The 17867-nt window shown below is 46.7% G+C and overlaps 1 protein-coding gene across 1 annotated transcript in view; it reads left to right on the forward strand.

The window, feature by feature from the left end:
* The window catches only part of LOC126236940 (venom carboxylesterase-6-like), a 101022-nt gene that overhangs the window by 44650 nt on the left and 38505 nt on the right, over nt 1–17867 (forward strand). Inside the window, exons 7-8 of the mRNA XM_049946631.1 lie at nt 10650–10815; nt 13145–13326. Of these exons, the coding sequence (XP_049802588.1) occupies nt 10650–10815; nt 13145–13326 (348 nt within the window). The remainder of the gene's footprint in view (nt 1–10649; nt 10816–13144; nt 13327–17867) is intronic.

The following is a 17867-nucleotide window of genomic DNA, read 5'->3' on the forward strand; positions in this document are numbered from 1 at the left end:
CACTAATACAACCTATTCTTGAGTACTGCTCGAGCGTTTCGGATCCCTATCAGGTCGGATTGAGGGAGGACATAGAAGCAATTCAGAGGCGGGCTGCTACATTTGTTACTGGTAGGTTTGATGATCACGCGAGTGTTACGGAAATGCTTCAGGAACTCGGGTACGAGTCTCTAGACGAAAAGAGGCGTTCTTTTCGTGAATCGCTACTGAGGAAATTTAGAGAACCAGCATTTGAGGCTGACTGCAGTACAATTTTACTGCCGCCAACTTACATTTCGCGGAAAGACCACAAAGATAGGATAAGAGAGATTGGGGCTCGTACAGAGGCATATAGGCAGTCATTTTTCCCTCTTCCTGTTTGGGAGTGGAATAGGGAGAGAAGATGCTAGTTGTGGTACGAGGTACCCTCCGCCACGCACGGTACGGTGGATTGCGGAGTATGTACGTAGATGTAGAAACACCTCGTTGCACAAACACACTCTCGTTCGAGGTGATAGACGGATCACAATCAAACACCTCGCTGCACAACAGGACGTTTCTGTGGGTGAAGCTCACAAAACTTCATTGGACTGTTCTTCCTCTTCCAAACCTACACATTCCGACTTCCATTTGTTTGACGCAATGGAGGATGCACTCTGTGGGAAGCAGAACGTGGATTATGAGGAGATTATTGATGCGGCAAGACGTTGGTACTACGGTATGTGGGCGTAGAGGCCATCCCAGTAAGGTGCTACAAGGCCGTCGCATTGAACGTAGATTATGTTGAAAAACAGGATCTTGTAGCCAAATGAGTGGGGAATAACAGCGTGTGTAGGAATCCTGAACAAAACCAGCCACCTTTCAGAAAAAAATGAGTAGCATTACTTATGGAACGCCCGTCGTATAAGCGTGGCTATGTAGTTACATGCGCATATTCCTGTGCTTGCCAATTGCCTTCGTGTCAAGTGTGTGCAGTGAGTATGTCGATTCAGTGAGTACCGCGGGCAAGAACGAGTAAATTAGGCGGCTCGCCGTTGACTGCGCAGATTGTAGCAGTGCAGCAAGTCACTCACCGTCCTATACTAGGAAACGTCTACTTAGCAGGCACGGTATCTGAAGCCACATCGCAGAATCAATTAGAGTACTTATGTGAATGGGGCACTTAATTTGCCAGGGCGTACACGACCTCTGCAGTTTAACGATAGGAACATCGCCAAATGTCCTCGGGACTGATGAGTAGCGGCACACGACAGTACACACTGTAGGAATGAAGCGAGTTACTTGAAGACTTGTAAGTCGAGTTATTCCACTTGTGAGCGCTTGCAATCGCCGGTCACCGTCGAACGGTACCAGGAACCTATGTTCGACTATTCGGATGTTTGTCTACACGATCACATACGCTACCGTTGCTTTTACAACAGTGTACTGCCTACGAGAAAAGGCTGGAGATCTTTCAACAGGCATAATGATTTTTTGTAATTGTTCTCCCGCCACAAGTGTCGTGTACTTTACGACCGTGGACTTAACTGTCCGTAACATCAGTGAGGTGTTTCCGACCACAGATATTTTAAATGTAGATTTTCCGATTGTTTTAGTAGTAAGAGCATTCCTTCACGTTTTATACTAGCTATTCTTTAAATGAATTTTTATTTTTTGCTTTTATTTTTTTTACCGTTTTTTCTTCCTGCAACGTGACTACAATAAATTATTAAACTTTCGTATTAGCTACTTTATCAACTTTAAATCAAAAAAAATGGTTCAAATGGCTCTGAGCACTATGGGACTTAACATCTGTGGTCATCAGTCCCCTAGAACTTAGAACTACTTAAACCTAACTAACCTAAGGACATCACACACATCCATGCCCGAGGCAGGATTCGAACCTGCGACCGTAGCAGTCCCGCGGTTCCGGACTGAGCGCACCTTTAAATCCTCATTGATTTTTAAGGAAGACTTTACATATCTTCTTAAATCCCCCGAGTCCTTACGTATTTTTATAACGCTTTTACTTTTTGTTACATTTTTTTTCTTTTTCTCTCTTCTTTTGTAACGGCAGGCCAGTGGAATCTTACTTAATTTCGGATTTAGCATTTATTGCTTCTTCCATCAGCTTATTTATCTGAGAGTACAATTTCGCATATTTCTGATTTATTGAGGAGCTAAGTTTCCATGCCAACCTACGACGGGAAGAAGCCACTATATTTTCTTCACGGACTCTTTTCCGTAATTATGCATTGATTTGCGCATCTTCTTTGTTTAATGTGCAAGAGTATCACTGCTCAGCCATGATTTTGCCATTTGTAGTTTTTAAACTGCCGAGCGGAATTCACGCACAACCAGTTCTTTTACACGTCATATTTTCTGGGCATCCGATGGCGATGACCACCCTTGAGATGACATGGCCTCCCTTTCGTTGTTGCAATAATGATTTCTATTCCTCACAATGTATATATGTCAAGCAGCGCGCGAAACTGCACGGAAACGATTGGCTGTCGGCGGGGTACTACCTTACAGACGGTGACAACACTTCCGCTGCAAGTGAACGGCTGGCGTAAATTATTAGTTTGGGGGGGGGGGGGGGGGCTCCGGTCGGATATACTGCGGTAGGTCGGAAAGGCCACAGTACATGTGGCACCTGCAATGCAGACGGAAATGCCACGGTTGGAAAGGTCACATAATCACGTCTCGTCTTTTGATGTCAGTCCTATGTAAGGTAGATTTAACGTCCCATTAAACTGACATTGTAAGAGACAGGAGACATGCTCGTACGGGAAAAGCAAACCGGCCTCTTCTTTTTCGAACGAACCATTCCAGACATTAGCCTTAAGCGATTTACAGAAACCACGATAAAAGTAAATCAGGATTGCCGAACGCAGGTCTGACCAGCCGACCGCCACTGTTGTCGTTGACCTTTACCGTATGGTACTCATTTGAGGTGAAAGAGCATTATATTCACCTCTGACCGATCTACGTGAGTTATAGATCAGTGCTTTTGGTGTTCCGTTGAAGCCAGGCCATGCCGCTACTGTAACGAAGGTGAAAACTTGTGCTCCATAGTACTAAATAAGGGTGTGTACTTCAGTTGCTTATTAGTAAGTAAACATAAGATACATGAAATCAATGATATAATGGACATATTTTGTGATTAATGATTTAGTGATTAGCCGTTCCTTGTCGCAAATTAAATGTACACTCATGTTCAGATAAACGGAACGCCTTGAACGAGTAGAGATAGGACACCATATTGACAGGATATGTACATTGTTACGTTCAGCAGAAATTATTAACATTTTAGTCATCTGTATTCAGCAAGTGACGTGTTGCCTAGTAGACACAAGGTCTGCCACGGGCCCTCATAACTTGCTCCATTCGTGATGGCATCGACGCGTCTAAGGTGCCAATTGTGTCCTGTAGTATAGCCATCCACGCTGCACTCACCTGGTTCCAAAGTTCGTCTGTGGTGGTTGGCATTGAGTCACAACGCTGCACACGTCGTTCTACAATATCCCACAAATTTTCAATTTTTGACAAGTATATAGACCTGGCTAGCCAGGGCAAAAGTCTGACAGTCTGTGACACCAAGAAGGCACGTGTTCGTGCAGCAGCATGTGGTCGTGCATTGTCTTGCTGAAAAATGGCGTTGGGTGTCGTGGTCGGTATAGTTACAGGTTCCAGAATGATATTTTCAGCCAGCCGCGGTGATCTAACGGTTCTAGGCGCTCAGTCCGGAACCGCGCGGCTGCTACGGTCGCAGGTTCGAATCCTGCCTCGGGCATGAATGTGTGTGATGTCCTTAGGTTAGTTAGGTTTAAGTAGTTCTAAGTTCTAGGGGACTGATGACCACAGATGTTAAGTCCCATAGTGCTCAGAGCCATTTCAACCATTTTTTATATTTTCACTCTGAAGCGGAGTGTGCGCTGATATGAAACTTCCTGGCAGATTAAAACTGTGTGCCGGGCCGAGGCTCGAGCTCGGGACCTTTACCTTTCGCGGGAAAGTGCTCTACCAACTTTTTTTTCAGGTAAGGAGAAAACAATAAAAAACCTCTTGTGTATGAAAATAAAAGGCGACGTTCTTCATAAAATAACACAATATCCTTTGAAAACGTAAAACATAAAAGGTAGTTATATTTCCGCAAAGGCCTTCTTTTTTTATTTTTTTTATTTTTTTATTTTTTTGTTAACATAAATGAGTATACAGTCTCACCATCAGCAGCAACCCAATTTTTTTTTTATGTTGCTCTACCAACAGGAGAAAGAAAACAAATAGGCTGCAGATAGAGAGCAATGCGTGAAAAGCGTAAACATGTGTAAGGAAAAAAAAACTTAGAAGAGGAGGAGAGAAGAGAAGTGAAATAAAATAGGAATACTTTCCGCGCCATGCTCCACTTTGGCGCGCCATCAGAACAAAATGCATTCTATCATTGACCATTAAAAGGGGAACGTGGGATCGTCCAGTCTTGGCTGGCACGGTTCGTTGAGATTCTAGCTTTGAGGCGGGTTGGTGAAAATACTCTGTAAATAGTTCGCGAAAGTGGCCCGATAGTGTCGATGTCGGCGAAGGGTGTGGTGATGTACTTGGAGGCGTGTCCAAAAGTCCGCCGGATCGACGATGTCGTCCCGGAAGAGGTAGTTGACAGCCATGCCACTGATCCATGTGATGGCGTGCCACTTAGTCGATGGAAAGTAGGTCGTGGTAGGAGATACTTGATGTGGTGGTACTCGGAGGTAGAAAGCCACAATCTTCTGTACGAGGGTCCAGACAGATGCTGCTGGTCCACACTCAAAACGATGTAAATCTATATCTTCGACACTGCACTTGACGCACGGGGGTGAGTCCACCAGAGCGATGCGATGCAGTTTCTGTCTTGTAGTATACTTGCCGTTGACGAGAATGTACCACATAGAGGTGGTGTCAGTAGTGTGATATGGTTGGTGGATCGTTTTCCAAACTGTAGGCCATGAAACCTGGGGGTGACGTGTTTCGACGGGGTTGCGGGGTGGAGACTTTCGGAGAAGGCAATAGATGTCGCGGGTGGTTGTCTTCCTGGTCATCGGGAGCTCGGTGCATATGTAGCTGTACTCCAAAAAGAAACGGCCGATATGTGACATCGGAGGTGGGATGTGTGCCAGAGACGTCGGTGGGCGTCTCGAAACAGGTGCGAGCTCGGTGATCATCATTCCAGTAAAACTAGCATTTTGGATTTGCCATAACCGGAGCATAGTATTGGTGTAAAGTGCCGTAGTCCTGGCTCTCACATTAACCAGATCGAGGCCACCGTCCCACTTCGGTAAGGTCAGAGCTTCATACTGGACTTTGAAGATGTGTCCAGAACAAATAGAATAGCCGAAAGCTGCCTGTAATCTGGCCGCCATTGTCGCAGTGATGGGCAGAATCTGCGCTATATGGGGTATCCGGGCTGCCAGATGGGTATTGACGAAGGTGATTCTCTGGCACATATTCAGCGGGCGTAGTATGTGATTTTGTATGTTGGACCGGATGCGTTGCAGTAGCGCCCGAAAATTGATCGCCGAGGTGCGGCGAATGTCTCGCGTTTACACTAATCCGAGACAATGAAGGGTGTCCACCAGTTGAAATGGGACTACGCTGTCTGCGGGAAGGCCGCGGCCGATCTTCATGGCGCATGATTTTGCCACGTTCATAGCGCTCCCTGCCCCTGCACTGTAAAGGGTAATCCACTGCATCACAGCTTCTACGTCGGCCGCAGAACGTACGACGAGGGCCAAGTCGTTCGCGTAAGCTCGGCAGCGGAACATATGATCCCGGAGTGGAATACCTGTCAAGCGTCGCCGTAATCCGCAAATGAGTGGTTCCATCGCAATGGCATAAAGCACCGTCGACAAAGGGCAACCCTGCCGTACTGAGCGTTCAATCCGTATAGGTTCTGTAAGTCTGCCTTTGACGAGAAGTCTGGACGTTGCTCCACGAAGGAGCCGCATAATCACTTGCGTGAAGGTCGGGGGAATTGCCATTCGGTCCATCACTGCGTTGAGGACTGCATGATTGACGCGGTCAAACGCTTGTTTGAAGTCGATGGAGATTAAAGCGCCTGGCAGTCGCGAGTGTGTTGCCACAGCGATCACATCTCGATATTCACTGAGGGCTGTCTGTATATTACGATCGCCGCCTAAGGATGTTTGTTCGTGGGAAACAATGTCTCGTAAGACATGTTTGAGTGGCACTGCTAGAAGGCGTGTGAAAATCTTGAAGTCGGATTTGAGTAACATGATCGGCCGATAACTGTCGAGTCGTGTTCCTCCTGCGGGTTTCGGGACTGGTACAAGTAAGCCTTACATTAACATTGTTGGCGGGTTCGCCGCGCCGGACAAAAGTTCCCAGAACATGTCCCTCCATCGTGGCAACATCAAATCTTGGAAGGTTCTGTGAAATTCGAGAGGTAAACTATCCGGGCCGGGAGATCGATTCAGAGACCCTTTGGCTACAGCGCCTTGGACGTCGTCGGTGGTCACTTCAGAAGTCAGGAGGGTTGCAGCTGCTGCGTTTAGGCCGGCCGCTGTGGTCTAGCGGTTCTAGGCGCGCAGTCCGGAACCGCGCGACTGCTACGGTCGCAGGTTCGAATCTTGCCTCGGGCATGGATGTGTGTGATATCCTTAGGTTAGTTAGGTTTAAGTAGTTCTAAGTTCTAGGGGACTGATGACCACAGATGTTAAGTCCCATAGTGCTCACAGCCATTTGAACCATTTTTTGCTGCGTTTAGAGTACCAAGTGTCTCCTGGGCAACCTCAGCAATGGCCTGTGCACCGGCAGGTACTTCTTGATAGAAAAGTCTATAGTGCGTTGTGAAGGCATCCGCAGTGGTAGCTTGCGAAGTCAGCCGTCGTCCATCAGGTAGGTCTAAAGTTGTCATTAAAGCCTGTCGGCATCGAGTAACATTTTGAACAATGTGATGCATAGAAGGTTCTTCACCGTTAATCCTATCTTGGCTGCGTGTTCGTACAATGGCTCCCCCTATACGGCATCTGGTCAAGGTTAAAATCTTTGCCTTGATGCGTTGAGCTTCTTTTAGACGATCCGGGGATGGAGGATGATCAATGAGTTCACGTAGAGCGCTATAGTAAAAATCAGTTGTGTGGTGATTCCACCTGGCTTTGACTCTGCCATATAGTATCAATGGGCGTCGGATTGCCGGTTTGGCGCACAGCAACCACCACTGCAGTGTGGTCTCGTAACGCATAATGTGTTGAACACAGGTGTGTCAAGTGTCGGTGACCTGTTGTCGACATTCAGGGTCCCGCAGTAGCGTGACATTGAGTTTCCAAGGTCCTGCACTGCGCCATATAGATTGTCGACGTAGGTTCATGGTACAGATGTAGATGTCATGATCCGAAAAGGCAGACGGCCAACGTTCCGCATCGAGGAGAACTGATTTTAGAGCGTCAGAGATGTATATTCTATCAAGTCGGCTGGCGGAGTGGCTCGTGATGTGTGTATACCCCGGGCGGTCGCCGTGCACCACTCGCCAAGTGTCGAGGAGACGAAGGCGGCGGACGAGGAAGCGAAGTTCCGGGCATGTGGTGAAATGGGGGTATTGGTCTGTGCGCTCGAGAACACAGTTGAAATCTACACCTACGATGAGATGATCGTTTCGGCCGAGGAATAAAGGCGTGATATCTTCTGCGTAGAACTGGGAGCGATCCCTCCGTTTATCAGTGCCCGATGGGGCGTAGAGATTTATGATTTTGAGACCTTCAACTGTTATGGCCACCCCTCGCGCCGTTGGGAGGTATGCGACATCGGAAACTGCAATCCCTTCGCGTAGGAGGATGGCTGCGCCTGTGTGTTCCATAGCTGCAGGGGCGGCGTACGTCTCATATCCATAACACCCAGTCCAAGTTGCTGTCCTCAGTTCTTGTAAAAGGGCGATGTCGATGTCCGCTGCTCTTAGCGTGTCACGGAGCAGTTGAAGTTTACGTGGGAGCCGATATTATTAGTATTGATAGTAGCTATTCGGTACGCCTGATGGGAAGTCCGTGCTGCCGATAGGTTCGTAGCTGGTGAAGATTGTCGTGGTGGATGCTGGAAGTCCATAGAATTCGCAGGAGTCGCCGTAGAAACATCCCCCATTTTAGTGTTGGTCCAACGGAGGAACAGATCTCATTTCCGCATCAGATGGAGATGGGAAATCCGTGTCATCCGCCCATGAAATACGTCCGACAGGTTTGACATCGGCGAGAGGTGGCAGCGCTAGCCGAGTCGGCTCAATTGTGTCGGTGACAACAGGCGTGCTATGTTCCATGGCTTCTGGGCGCGGGGCTTGCGCACGATCTCTGTTGGACGGCTCACCGTCTTGTGGATGACCCGTGGCAGAGGAGAAAGTGTTATCGTGTTCTCCATCAGAGTGATGTGCCATCTCTTCGTCCTGCGGAGGGGGCTCAATGGTCGATTCTGATGTCTTGCGACGTTTTTTTTTTTTCGTCGTTTGGGCGACTTCTGCTTTTGGCAATGAGTTTCGGTGTCTGAGGAAGGAAGAGATTCACGTCGTTCCAGTACGAAAGCCGCGGGTGCTATGATGCGGTCATCATTCTCCAGAACACTCTCATTGGTATTTTTGTGATCTTCTAGCGTGGGTGTGTCCGGCTGTTGGACGTGTTCACGGGCGGCATCGCCGGTGTCAAGGTGCTGGGACGCCTCCGGGTGTATCGGACCAGAGAGACGCTCATGAACGGCGTCGTGTGAGGGCTGGACGTGCAGTTTCGCCGCGTAGGTGACTGGAAGAGTGGTTGTGGTTCTGTCGGTGTTCGTATCGTCGTGCCTTAGTTGTGTGATACGGCGTTGCAGGCATTCATTACGGAAAAGCCTTCTTTGCCACAACCGGAACATGTTCGAGGTTGTCCGTCGTAAATGACCACCGCACGGCACCGTCGACAGAAATGTACGATGGAACGTTCCGTTTGAGATCGATTCGGACTTGTCTCACACCATTAAGCGCCGGATACGTCGTAAACTGTGCCCATGTCTCGGCTACGTGACTCTAGACTTTTCCGAACGGGCTTAGCGCCGCGATGACTTCATCTTCATTCACCTCGGAAGGCAGTTCGAATACACGGATCGTCCGAAGGCCAAGTCCTTCATGGTCGACACCCACAGGCCCGACGTTTCCGTCGGAGTGCCGAAATTTTAGTCCGTGTCGCGTCCTTTCAATAATCTCGTTGCAGGCAGCGTCGGAAGTCATCTTCACATAAACGACGCTGCTAATGATCGATAGGTGTATGCCGATGAGTTCGTCACGGGGGATCTTCACGTCTTCGCGTAGGAAGCGTTCGACGGCCAGTGCTTTGGGTCGTGCGTATTCATTTGCGAAGGTGAACTTAAGAGTGTTCTTCCTGTAAGAGTTGTCCATTAGAGCTTGTTCGAACTCAGAAGCGCTGTGACGAGGAAGTAAACAAAACACTCCGCGCGCGCAGCGGCGTGGCCGGCCGAGCGCGGTGCGCACTGCTGCCCTGCCGAACGCAGACTTACCAACTAAGCTACCCAAGCACGACTCACGCCCCGTCCTCACAGATTTACTTCTTCCAGTACCTCGTCTCCTACCTTCCAAACTTTACAGAAGCTCTCCTGCGAACCTTGTAGAACTAGCACTCCTGAAAGAAAGGATATTGCAGATACATGCTGTAGAGCACTTGCCCGCGAAAAGTAAAAGTCCCGAGTTCGAGCCTCGGCCCGGAACACAGTTTTAATCTGCCAGTAAGTTTTAATTACAGGTTCCAGGATGTCATGCACACTGGCCACATTAGTCATAGTGCTCAGGACACGTACCAGTTGTTATTTGTGGTTGTACCCAATAGTACTCCATATCATAAGGTATTGTGTTGGCCTTGAAGATCTCGTGCGAATGTAGTCACTGTGCTCCCACTCCCCCTGTCTTTGGCGAATAAAAATACGGCCAACATTTTCAAACAAACGGAGCCCGGCTTTGTCCGAAAACGCTATCTGATGTTATTCCTGTCCCCAGTGACGTTCCATACACCATTGCCATCTAGCATGTTTCTGCACAGAAGTGGACGACGCGCTCGTAGTCCACGCCGTAATAAATGGTGACTGATTGATAGTATACCATGTATTATCTTGATCCACTCTTGAGCCAGAGCCGAGGAGGACACAGATATGTCCTGCAAAGCCAACCGGATGAATTTTCTTCCAAGAGGGTGGTCTTGGTGGTGCGACCTGACCCATCTCTTTGTGTTCTCCTGTCTTCCGTGAACCATTCTGCACACACCCGTTCCACTGCCGTAACATTTCGTCCCACACGAGCAACAGTTTCCCGAATGGGTGCATCACATTCTCTCATGCCGATAATACGCCCTCTTTCAAACTCACTGATTTGACCTACGGTTCGTGCATACGTCTGCGAGGCATCCTGGAAGTGTGCTCGAGTCACACTGATCAGTTACCTTCGTTTTGCAGCGACAATGAGAGCTGAAGGTACATTTTACCTATAGGTGTTGCGCCGCGGTATCTATGCTGACCGTGAACCGGCGTGTCGGCATGGTTCAAATGCTAATCATTTCTGCTGAACACACTAATGTACATGCCCTGTGGATATAAAAGACCTATCTCTAGTCGTTCAAGGTGTTCTTTTTTTTCTGAACTTGAATATATTAAGAATGTACCAAAATCTTCTGTGACAGGATAGCAAAACTTTGTTCACCTGCGTCTGGGTACCCAGCGCCGAGCCGGTAAGCGATGGAGCATTTCTGACCGAAGAGCCGTGGACAGCTCTGTCGGAAGGGCGCTACAATCTGGTTCCTTTCATGACTGGTAACACTGACCTAGAGCGAGTTGGACACACACAGCGTAAGTAAAGCAAACATTTCTCATCACTTTTTAGACACAAGCAACATTCTAAAATAGAAACGAAAAATTTGTAAACATGAAATATAAATTCTACTTTTAGAAGGTCTTTTCTGAAGGTATTAGTCTTGAGTTTGGCCGTCTGTAAAAGTGAAACGTGACGGATCACGAGAAAAGAGAAGCCCTTGAAACGTGTTACAGAACAGTGCTCAAGACTGCGTAGGTAACTAATGAGTAGATAGTGTTTCGAAAAAGAAATTAAAGACACAAATTGTTTAAAGGAGGAGATTAGTATTTAACGTCCCGTCGACAACGAGGTCATTAGAGACGGAGCAGAAGCTCGGATTAGGGAAGGCATTTGCCTTTCCAAAGGGACCATCCCTGCATTTGCCTGAAACGATTTAGGGAAATCACGGAAAATCAAACTCAGGATGGCCGAAGGCGGGTTTGAACCTTCGTCCTCCCGAATGCGAGTCCAGTGTGCTAATTACTGCGCCCGGTACAGATTGATTAAAGAAGAAGATGATTGATGAGAGACATCATAAGGCATCAACAAATAGCTGAACTGACAATGAAATGAAGTTTGTTTGCATGCACGCGCGCGAGCGTTTATGTGTGTGTGTGTGTGTGTGTGTGTGTGTGTGTGTGTGTGTGTGTGTGTGTGTGCGTGCGCGCGTCTGTCTTCATATTACCTGTAATCCTCTGAAAACTAGAGAAACGAAGCCACATTCAAAATTTCTAATGGCGAGAGGGTAAGAAATTTGTATGAACTTGTATCTCGTAAGTAAGGAGGTTGTTCTGTGTTTTAAAATTCTTGTGTATGTCTTCCATTCAGATATCCTGTTCAATGTAAATGCAAAATTCTTACTTACACTGCTGAACTGAAGGTCAGTTTGGGAAAGAATCATAAATTTTGATTGTTTGTGTATGGATTGCACAATATCTTCTTAATGTTCGAGAAAGTAGAAAACTTTGCTGTTTCCTTCACGTGCCGGAAGAGACTTGTCCAGCCTATATTCGAATTTAACTCTGCTATCTCACGAGACTTTTAAGTATTTAGATAAATAGTCTAACATAGTATTACCAGCATTATTTGTCCCTTTTTGACATAGAGACGGACGTAAGCATTGCACACTGTGATTTGTAACATCAGTAATAGTTTATGCAATTAATACCATGCTCACTATCTACGTAGCCATGCTCCAGTTTAATGCTGATGAATCCTTACAGCTAAAAGAATAAGACACAACGATGTATACATGTCGGAAGATTTTTCGAATTTGACATGTTCTAAAGCGTTTTGTATAATATACTACCGTACGCATGGCACGTAAGTGCTACTCTATCTACATACTCTGTCCTTTTTTAGCTCTTCCAGTATACCACTTGATAATGCCCATGAGGTACAAATAAAGGAGTGAAAAGAAAGAGTTTTTATATCAATGGCAACTTTGAGGTCTTGTAAAAAGTGTTACATGACTCTGAATTCCAACCAAGAGTAGTAAATGCTTCCTTTCCGATATAGTTTTTGCTGATTTTAATGTAACAGTTAAATTACTTTCACCCTACGGGTATTTCTAAATTGAAGTATCTTCACTAGAGGCAAACTGTATAACGTTATCAGCAAAATTAAGGTAACTGAGAACCACAAACGCAGTGAAATCAAACGAACTGTCGAACTGCCACCAAAAGCCAACAAAAGGTAGTGAATGCGTGATACTGAATGCGTGCTTACGGATGTTATTCCTTCTTATTACCGGCTACGGAAGATTTTGATGATACATATTAAGAGCTCCGCTGCTCTGTACGAAATCAAAGTTGGTTCAAAAATGGTTCAAATGGCTCTGAGCACTATGGGACTTAACTGCTGTGGTCATCAGTCCCCTAGAACTTAGAACTACTTAAACCTAACTAACCTAAGGACAGCACACACATCCATGCCCGAGGCAGGGTTCGAACCTGCGACCGGAGCGGTCACGCGGTTCCAGACTGAAGCGCCTTTAACCGCACGGCCACACCGGCCAACTGAAATCAAAGTTGGAAGTACGTTAAATGTTAAATGTGTGTGAAATCTTATTGGACTTAACTGCTAAGGCCATCAGTCCCTAAGCTTACACACTACTTAACCTAAATTACCCTAAGGACAAACACACACACCCATGCCCGAGGGAGGACCCGAACCTCCGCCCATGCCCGAGGGACGACCCGAACCTCCGCCGGGACCAGCCGCACAGTCCACGACTGCAGCACCTTAGAACGCTCGGCTAATCCCGCGCGGCAAAGTTGAAAGTACAAACCATATCAGCGCATTCCCTCTGTTTCCTGTTGACAGCTGGTGGTTCATTATCAACGGAGGCCCAAATAGATAACCTGAACGAGAACTTTGGCGAAATTGTGGGCTGTGATTTACGACTTCCGACGAAGGAAGAACGCCTAGAAGGTGCTGAGTCCGTCAAAGAGTTCTACTACAACGGCAGCGACATCACGCTGAAGGACAACTACACCACCGCTCTGGTAAGACACGGCATGTGTGATGAGCTGCTCGAACCTTTCCCTCCACTCAGTCTTCTTCCTCACTGTTATTTACGTTTACCTCAGCCTCTCCCATGCCGCATACCCACCCTCACATCACCCCTAACCCCACTTCGCCACCCCAATCTCCATTTTTTGTCCCCCTTCCCCTACGCATTGTGAAGATATGCTTTTATCTTCCTTCCCTTCACTTGAAGTACAAATGAAAAGTAGTACGAGGTGTGATCATAAACTAACGGGAATTTTTCAATTTAACTGGATTAATACACCCGGTTTTCTAATTTTGTTGATACACATGTTTCTTATATATGTTTGCATTTTTCGCTGTTTTGTATATTTATTTTGTTGTTGACATTCGAAAAGGTTGTAAGTGTTTTCGAGTGCTCGGTGAATTTTTACTTTAAGGAAAGATGGGTCAAAGAATCTGCATTAACTTGTGCTTGAAAAATGGAATAAAGTGCAGTATCACGTTCTAAATGTTTCCTGTGGCTTTTGGTGAATCTTCTATGAGTAAGACGAGATTTTCGAGTGTATAAACGTTTCAAACACGGTCGAGAAGACGCTGAAGACGACGACTGCCCTGGATGCCGCTGCATGTCAGTTACTAACGACACTCTGTAAAAACTGGAGAAAATGGTTCTGGAAAATCGCCCGATCATCTTCAGAGAGGTTTCTGCTAGTATCGGCGGATCCTTTCGCTCATGCCAAGCAATTTTTTCAGTTGTTTTGGACATGAAAGGTGTAGCAGCAAAGTTTGATCCGAAATCGTTGCATTTCGACCAAAAACGAAGAAAGTTACAACAGTATGGTTGGTTGGTAGATTAAAGGGACAAAACTGCGAGGTTATCAGTCCTATGGTCCTTAGTGACACAGGTCTCGGATTAAAAACATACCCAAAAAGAATTCTACCTCCTGAAATCTTGCGAAGGAACAAAATGCTTAGACGGCCGGAGTGGCCGCGCGGTTCTAGGCGCTACAGTCTGGAACCGAGAGACCGCTACGGTCGCAGGCTGGAATCCTGCCTAGGGCATGGATGTGTGTGCTGTCCTTAGGTTAGTTAGGTTTAATTAGTTCTAAGTTCTAGGCGACTGATGACCTCAGAAGTTAAGTCGCATAGTGCTCAGAGCCATTTGAACCAACAAAATGCTTAAAACTATGTGAGTAACTACACTGAAGAAAAAAAATTAAACAGCAAGCCAAAATAGAAAACATAAAACTAGAAGGAAAAAATCGGTTGAAGATGTTAAAACACTTTAGCAGACGGTCCTGACTGTCTGATCGCAAGAATAAAATGGATGAGCCAGGTGATCTGCAGCACACTAAAATCTCCATCCTAAAAACACAAGGCCAGAGAAACAGGGATGGTGAAAAGGAGAACATCAAGTCGAGCAAACAGCACCAGAAAAAGCGAGGAAGAATAACAAATTCAGGTAGAGTGAAAACCTTGGAGAAAAGTTCCGGGGCCAACCTTTAGATTGAGGGATGAAAATCCCCCTTTCGAATGAAACTCAAAACTAGATCACCCGTTGAGTCATTGTCACCTGACACCATAGGTGGTGCGTCAGGAAGGTTATGAGTCCGTCTCAGGGCCGCTAGATTGTGACAGTCCAACAAGATGTGAGCTACTGTCAGTCGAGAATGGCATCGACACTGGGGTGGGTACTCGTGACAGAGATGATGACCATGAGTCAGCCATGTATGGCCGATGCAGAGCCGTCAAGGACGATGGAGTTCCCACGAGTAGTTCACATGGATGTCCTCCTCATACTGGTTTGTCTTCTTTATAGAACGTAATTTATTTGGAGTAGTGGGAGAGTGCCATTCGGTATCCCAGGTCCCGAAAACTTTATGGCGCAAGTCTCATCGGTGACAGTTTTCTGTAAGCCGATCTCCAGAGTCTGTAGCCTGTTAGGCCACACTGTCATTTACCAGGATTCCGTTATGTCCTGTGGTCCAGATGAAGAGCACTGAACGTCCAGGGTGTTAGAGGGCATAAACAGACTAACTGGATAGTGACTCATCACTGCAGGAGCGAACATGCTGAAGAGCGTGAGAGATGGCTACCAACTCTGCACGGAAAACACCGCACTCATCCAGCAAGGAACGCTGTTCAGTATGTCCATCGTAAACATGAGCGAAGCCAACGTGACCATCTACAATGGAGCCATCAGTGTAGACAATTTCTGAGCCCTGGAAGTAGCCGAGAATAGAGAAAAATTGGTGGTGGAGTGACTCAGGATGCACTGAGTCTTTTGTGCCTTGTGATATGTCCAGACAAAGCTAAGGCTGAGATACAGAGCAAGGAGATGTATTTGAGTAGTCCTGAAGGAATAGTGTTAGAGTGAAAAACTCTCGTTCAGAAGAAGGGACTGAAGGCAAACTGCTGTCGTAATCCTAGACCTGGGCCACCCTAGTGGGAGATCGATTACTCTGGTTGAGAAGAGGAGGCATTGATTCGTATGTTCAGGTGAACTGCAGACATGTGCAGCATAATGAACGAGAAGTTGTTGGCACCTGATCTACAATGGAGGGGCCCCAGCTTACACGTGTAGGTTGTTCACAGGGCTAGTTCGGGAAGCTCGTGTCACAGGCAAAACTCCTCAGTGGTGTGTTGGGTCCAGTATCCGCAATTCTGAAGGTGATACTGAACCGTAAGCCAGACTCAAATAATCAAGGCAGGACTGTATTAGAGCTTTATAGAGCTATAGAAGAGTAGAGTGATCTGCGCTCAGCTAGTGTTACTCAGGTAGCGAAGGGTATTAAGATGCTACCAGCACTTTTGCTTAAGCTGACTAATAGGAGAAACCAAGTTATCTGGGCGTCGACGATCAGTCGTAAAAAGCGATAAGTCTCCACTATGTTAAGTAGTTGGTCATCAAGGTAAAGTTTGGGATCTGCGTGGACACGATTGCAGTCTTGTGAGCTGAAAACTGAAAGCTGTGGGTGAGGGCGATGACTGCACCTTTTGTATAACTCTGTGCCATCGGCGTTCAGCAACACCAATACTAGAGGAGCAAAAGTGAATGCAAAAATCGTTAGCATAAGAGAAACGGAGGACCCCACAGCTGCTGCTAGACCATTAATGGCTACTAAGAATAGAGGAACACTCAGTACAGAGCCGTGCGGGATCCCATTCCTTGGATATGGGCTGAACTGTGGAAACCACCAACTTGAACATGGAAAGTATGGAGCAACAAAAAATTATGTATTAAGATCATAAGCGGGCCCTGGAGACCACATTCGTGTAATGTAGCGATGATGTGCTGTCTTCATGTGATGTCGTACGCCTTTTGTAAGTAAAAAATACGCCAATGAGGTGTTGACATCAGGCAAAAGATGTATAGATAGAGACTCTAGGTATACCAAATTATCATTGGTGGAGCGGCCTTGGCAGTAACTACCCAGGGATGGTGCCAGAAGGCCCCGAGACTCATGGAGACACCACAGCCACCGGCTGAACATGCATTCAAGCAACTTACACAGAACACTGGTGAGGCCAATGTGTCGGTAGCTGTCCATCTCTCGGGGCATCTTATCGTGTTTCAGCACTGGGATGATGACACTTTCCCACCATTGCTGTGAGAATGCGCCCTGACTAATGATGCAGTTGAAGATGTCAAGGAGGTGATACTGGTAATCCACTGTTAGATGTTTAAGCATTTGATAGTGAATATGGTCTGGTCGTGGAGCTGTACCAGGGCAATGGGCAACGGCACTGAGGAATTTCTGCTATGTATGGCTCAAGGTGGCGTGTAGTAAAAGATAAGCACCTTCGTTCCACCCACTGTTTTAGGATACGAAAAGCCAGGGGATAATTCTCAGATGCATGTTGGAGCATAATGTGCAGCAAAATGTTCGGCGATTGCATCTGCGTCTGTACAGATAGCTCCATTTGTGGAAATCTCAGGTACACCAGTAGGGGTCCGGAATCCGTAAAGGCATCTGCCCTTTGTCCAAAATTGAGAAGGAGAGGTAAGGGTCCAATTGTTGAAACGTACCGTTCCCAGCACTCCTGCAACCGCCTCTTTATTGGGGCCAGGGTAGCTGTTTAAAAGCTGTTGGGTGCTGCAGTGATGGGTGCCGCTTATGATATTGGAGTGCCAAACTACAATCTCTAATGGCGACGGCGGTTTCTGAGGACCACCAGGGCACCATCTTTCACTGGATGATCCTGAGGAACATGGAATTGTGAAGTCTGCAGCAGAAACAATGGTTTTAGTTGTGTTTTGGACCATCACATTGATATTGCCATGTGGTGGAGATCCAACTGTGGCAGCAGAGAATTCAGTCAACATTGATAGGAGCCCCTGGGCAGGTGACCAGTGGAGATCCGCTATAACTATGAAGATGTGAAAAGTTTCATTTGAATACCTATAAAATTATAGCGATAGCGTATCTCCAAAGGGCCAGTTCAGAGCTCATCTACTGCGTGCAGTGTAATTAAATTAATTCTCTCGCCCAAAATATTTAACTTAGCCAAACAAACATTTATACAGCAATTATATTTTCCAACTATCCGCCGC

The sequence above is a fragment of the Schistocerca nitens genome, chromosome 2 (assembly GCF_023898315.1).
Source record: "Schistocerca nitens isolate TAMUIC-IGC-003100 chromosome 2, iqSchNite1.1, whole genome shotgun sequence".
Taxonomy (NCBI): domain Eukaryota; kingdom Metazoa; phylum Arthropoda; class Insecta; order Orthoptera; family Acrididae; genus Schistocerca; species Schistocerca nitens.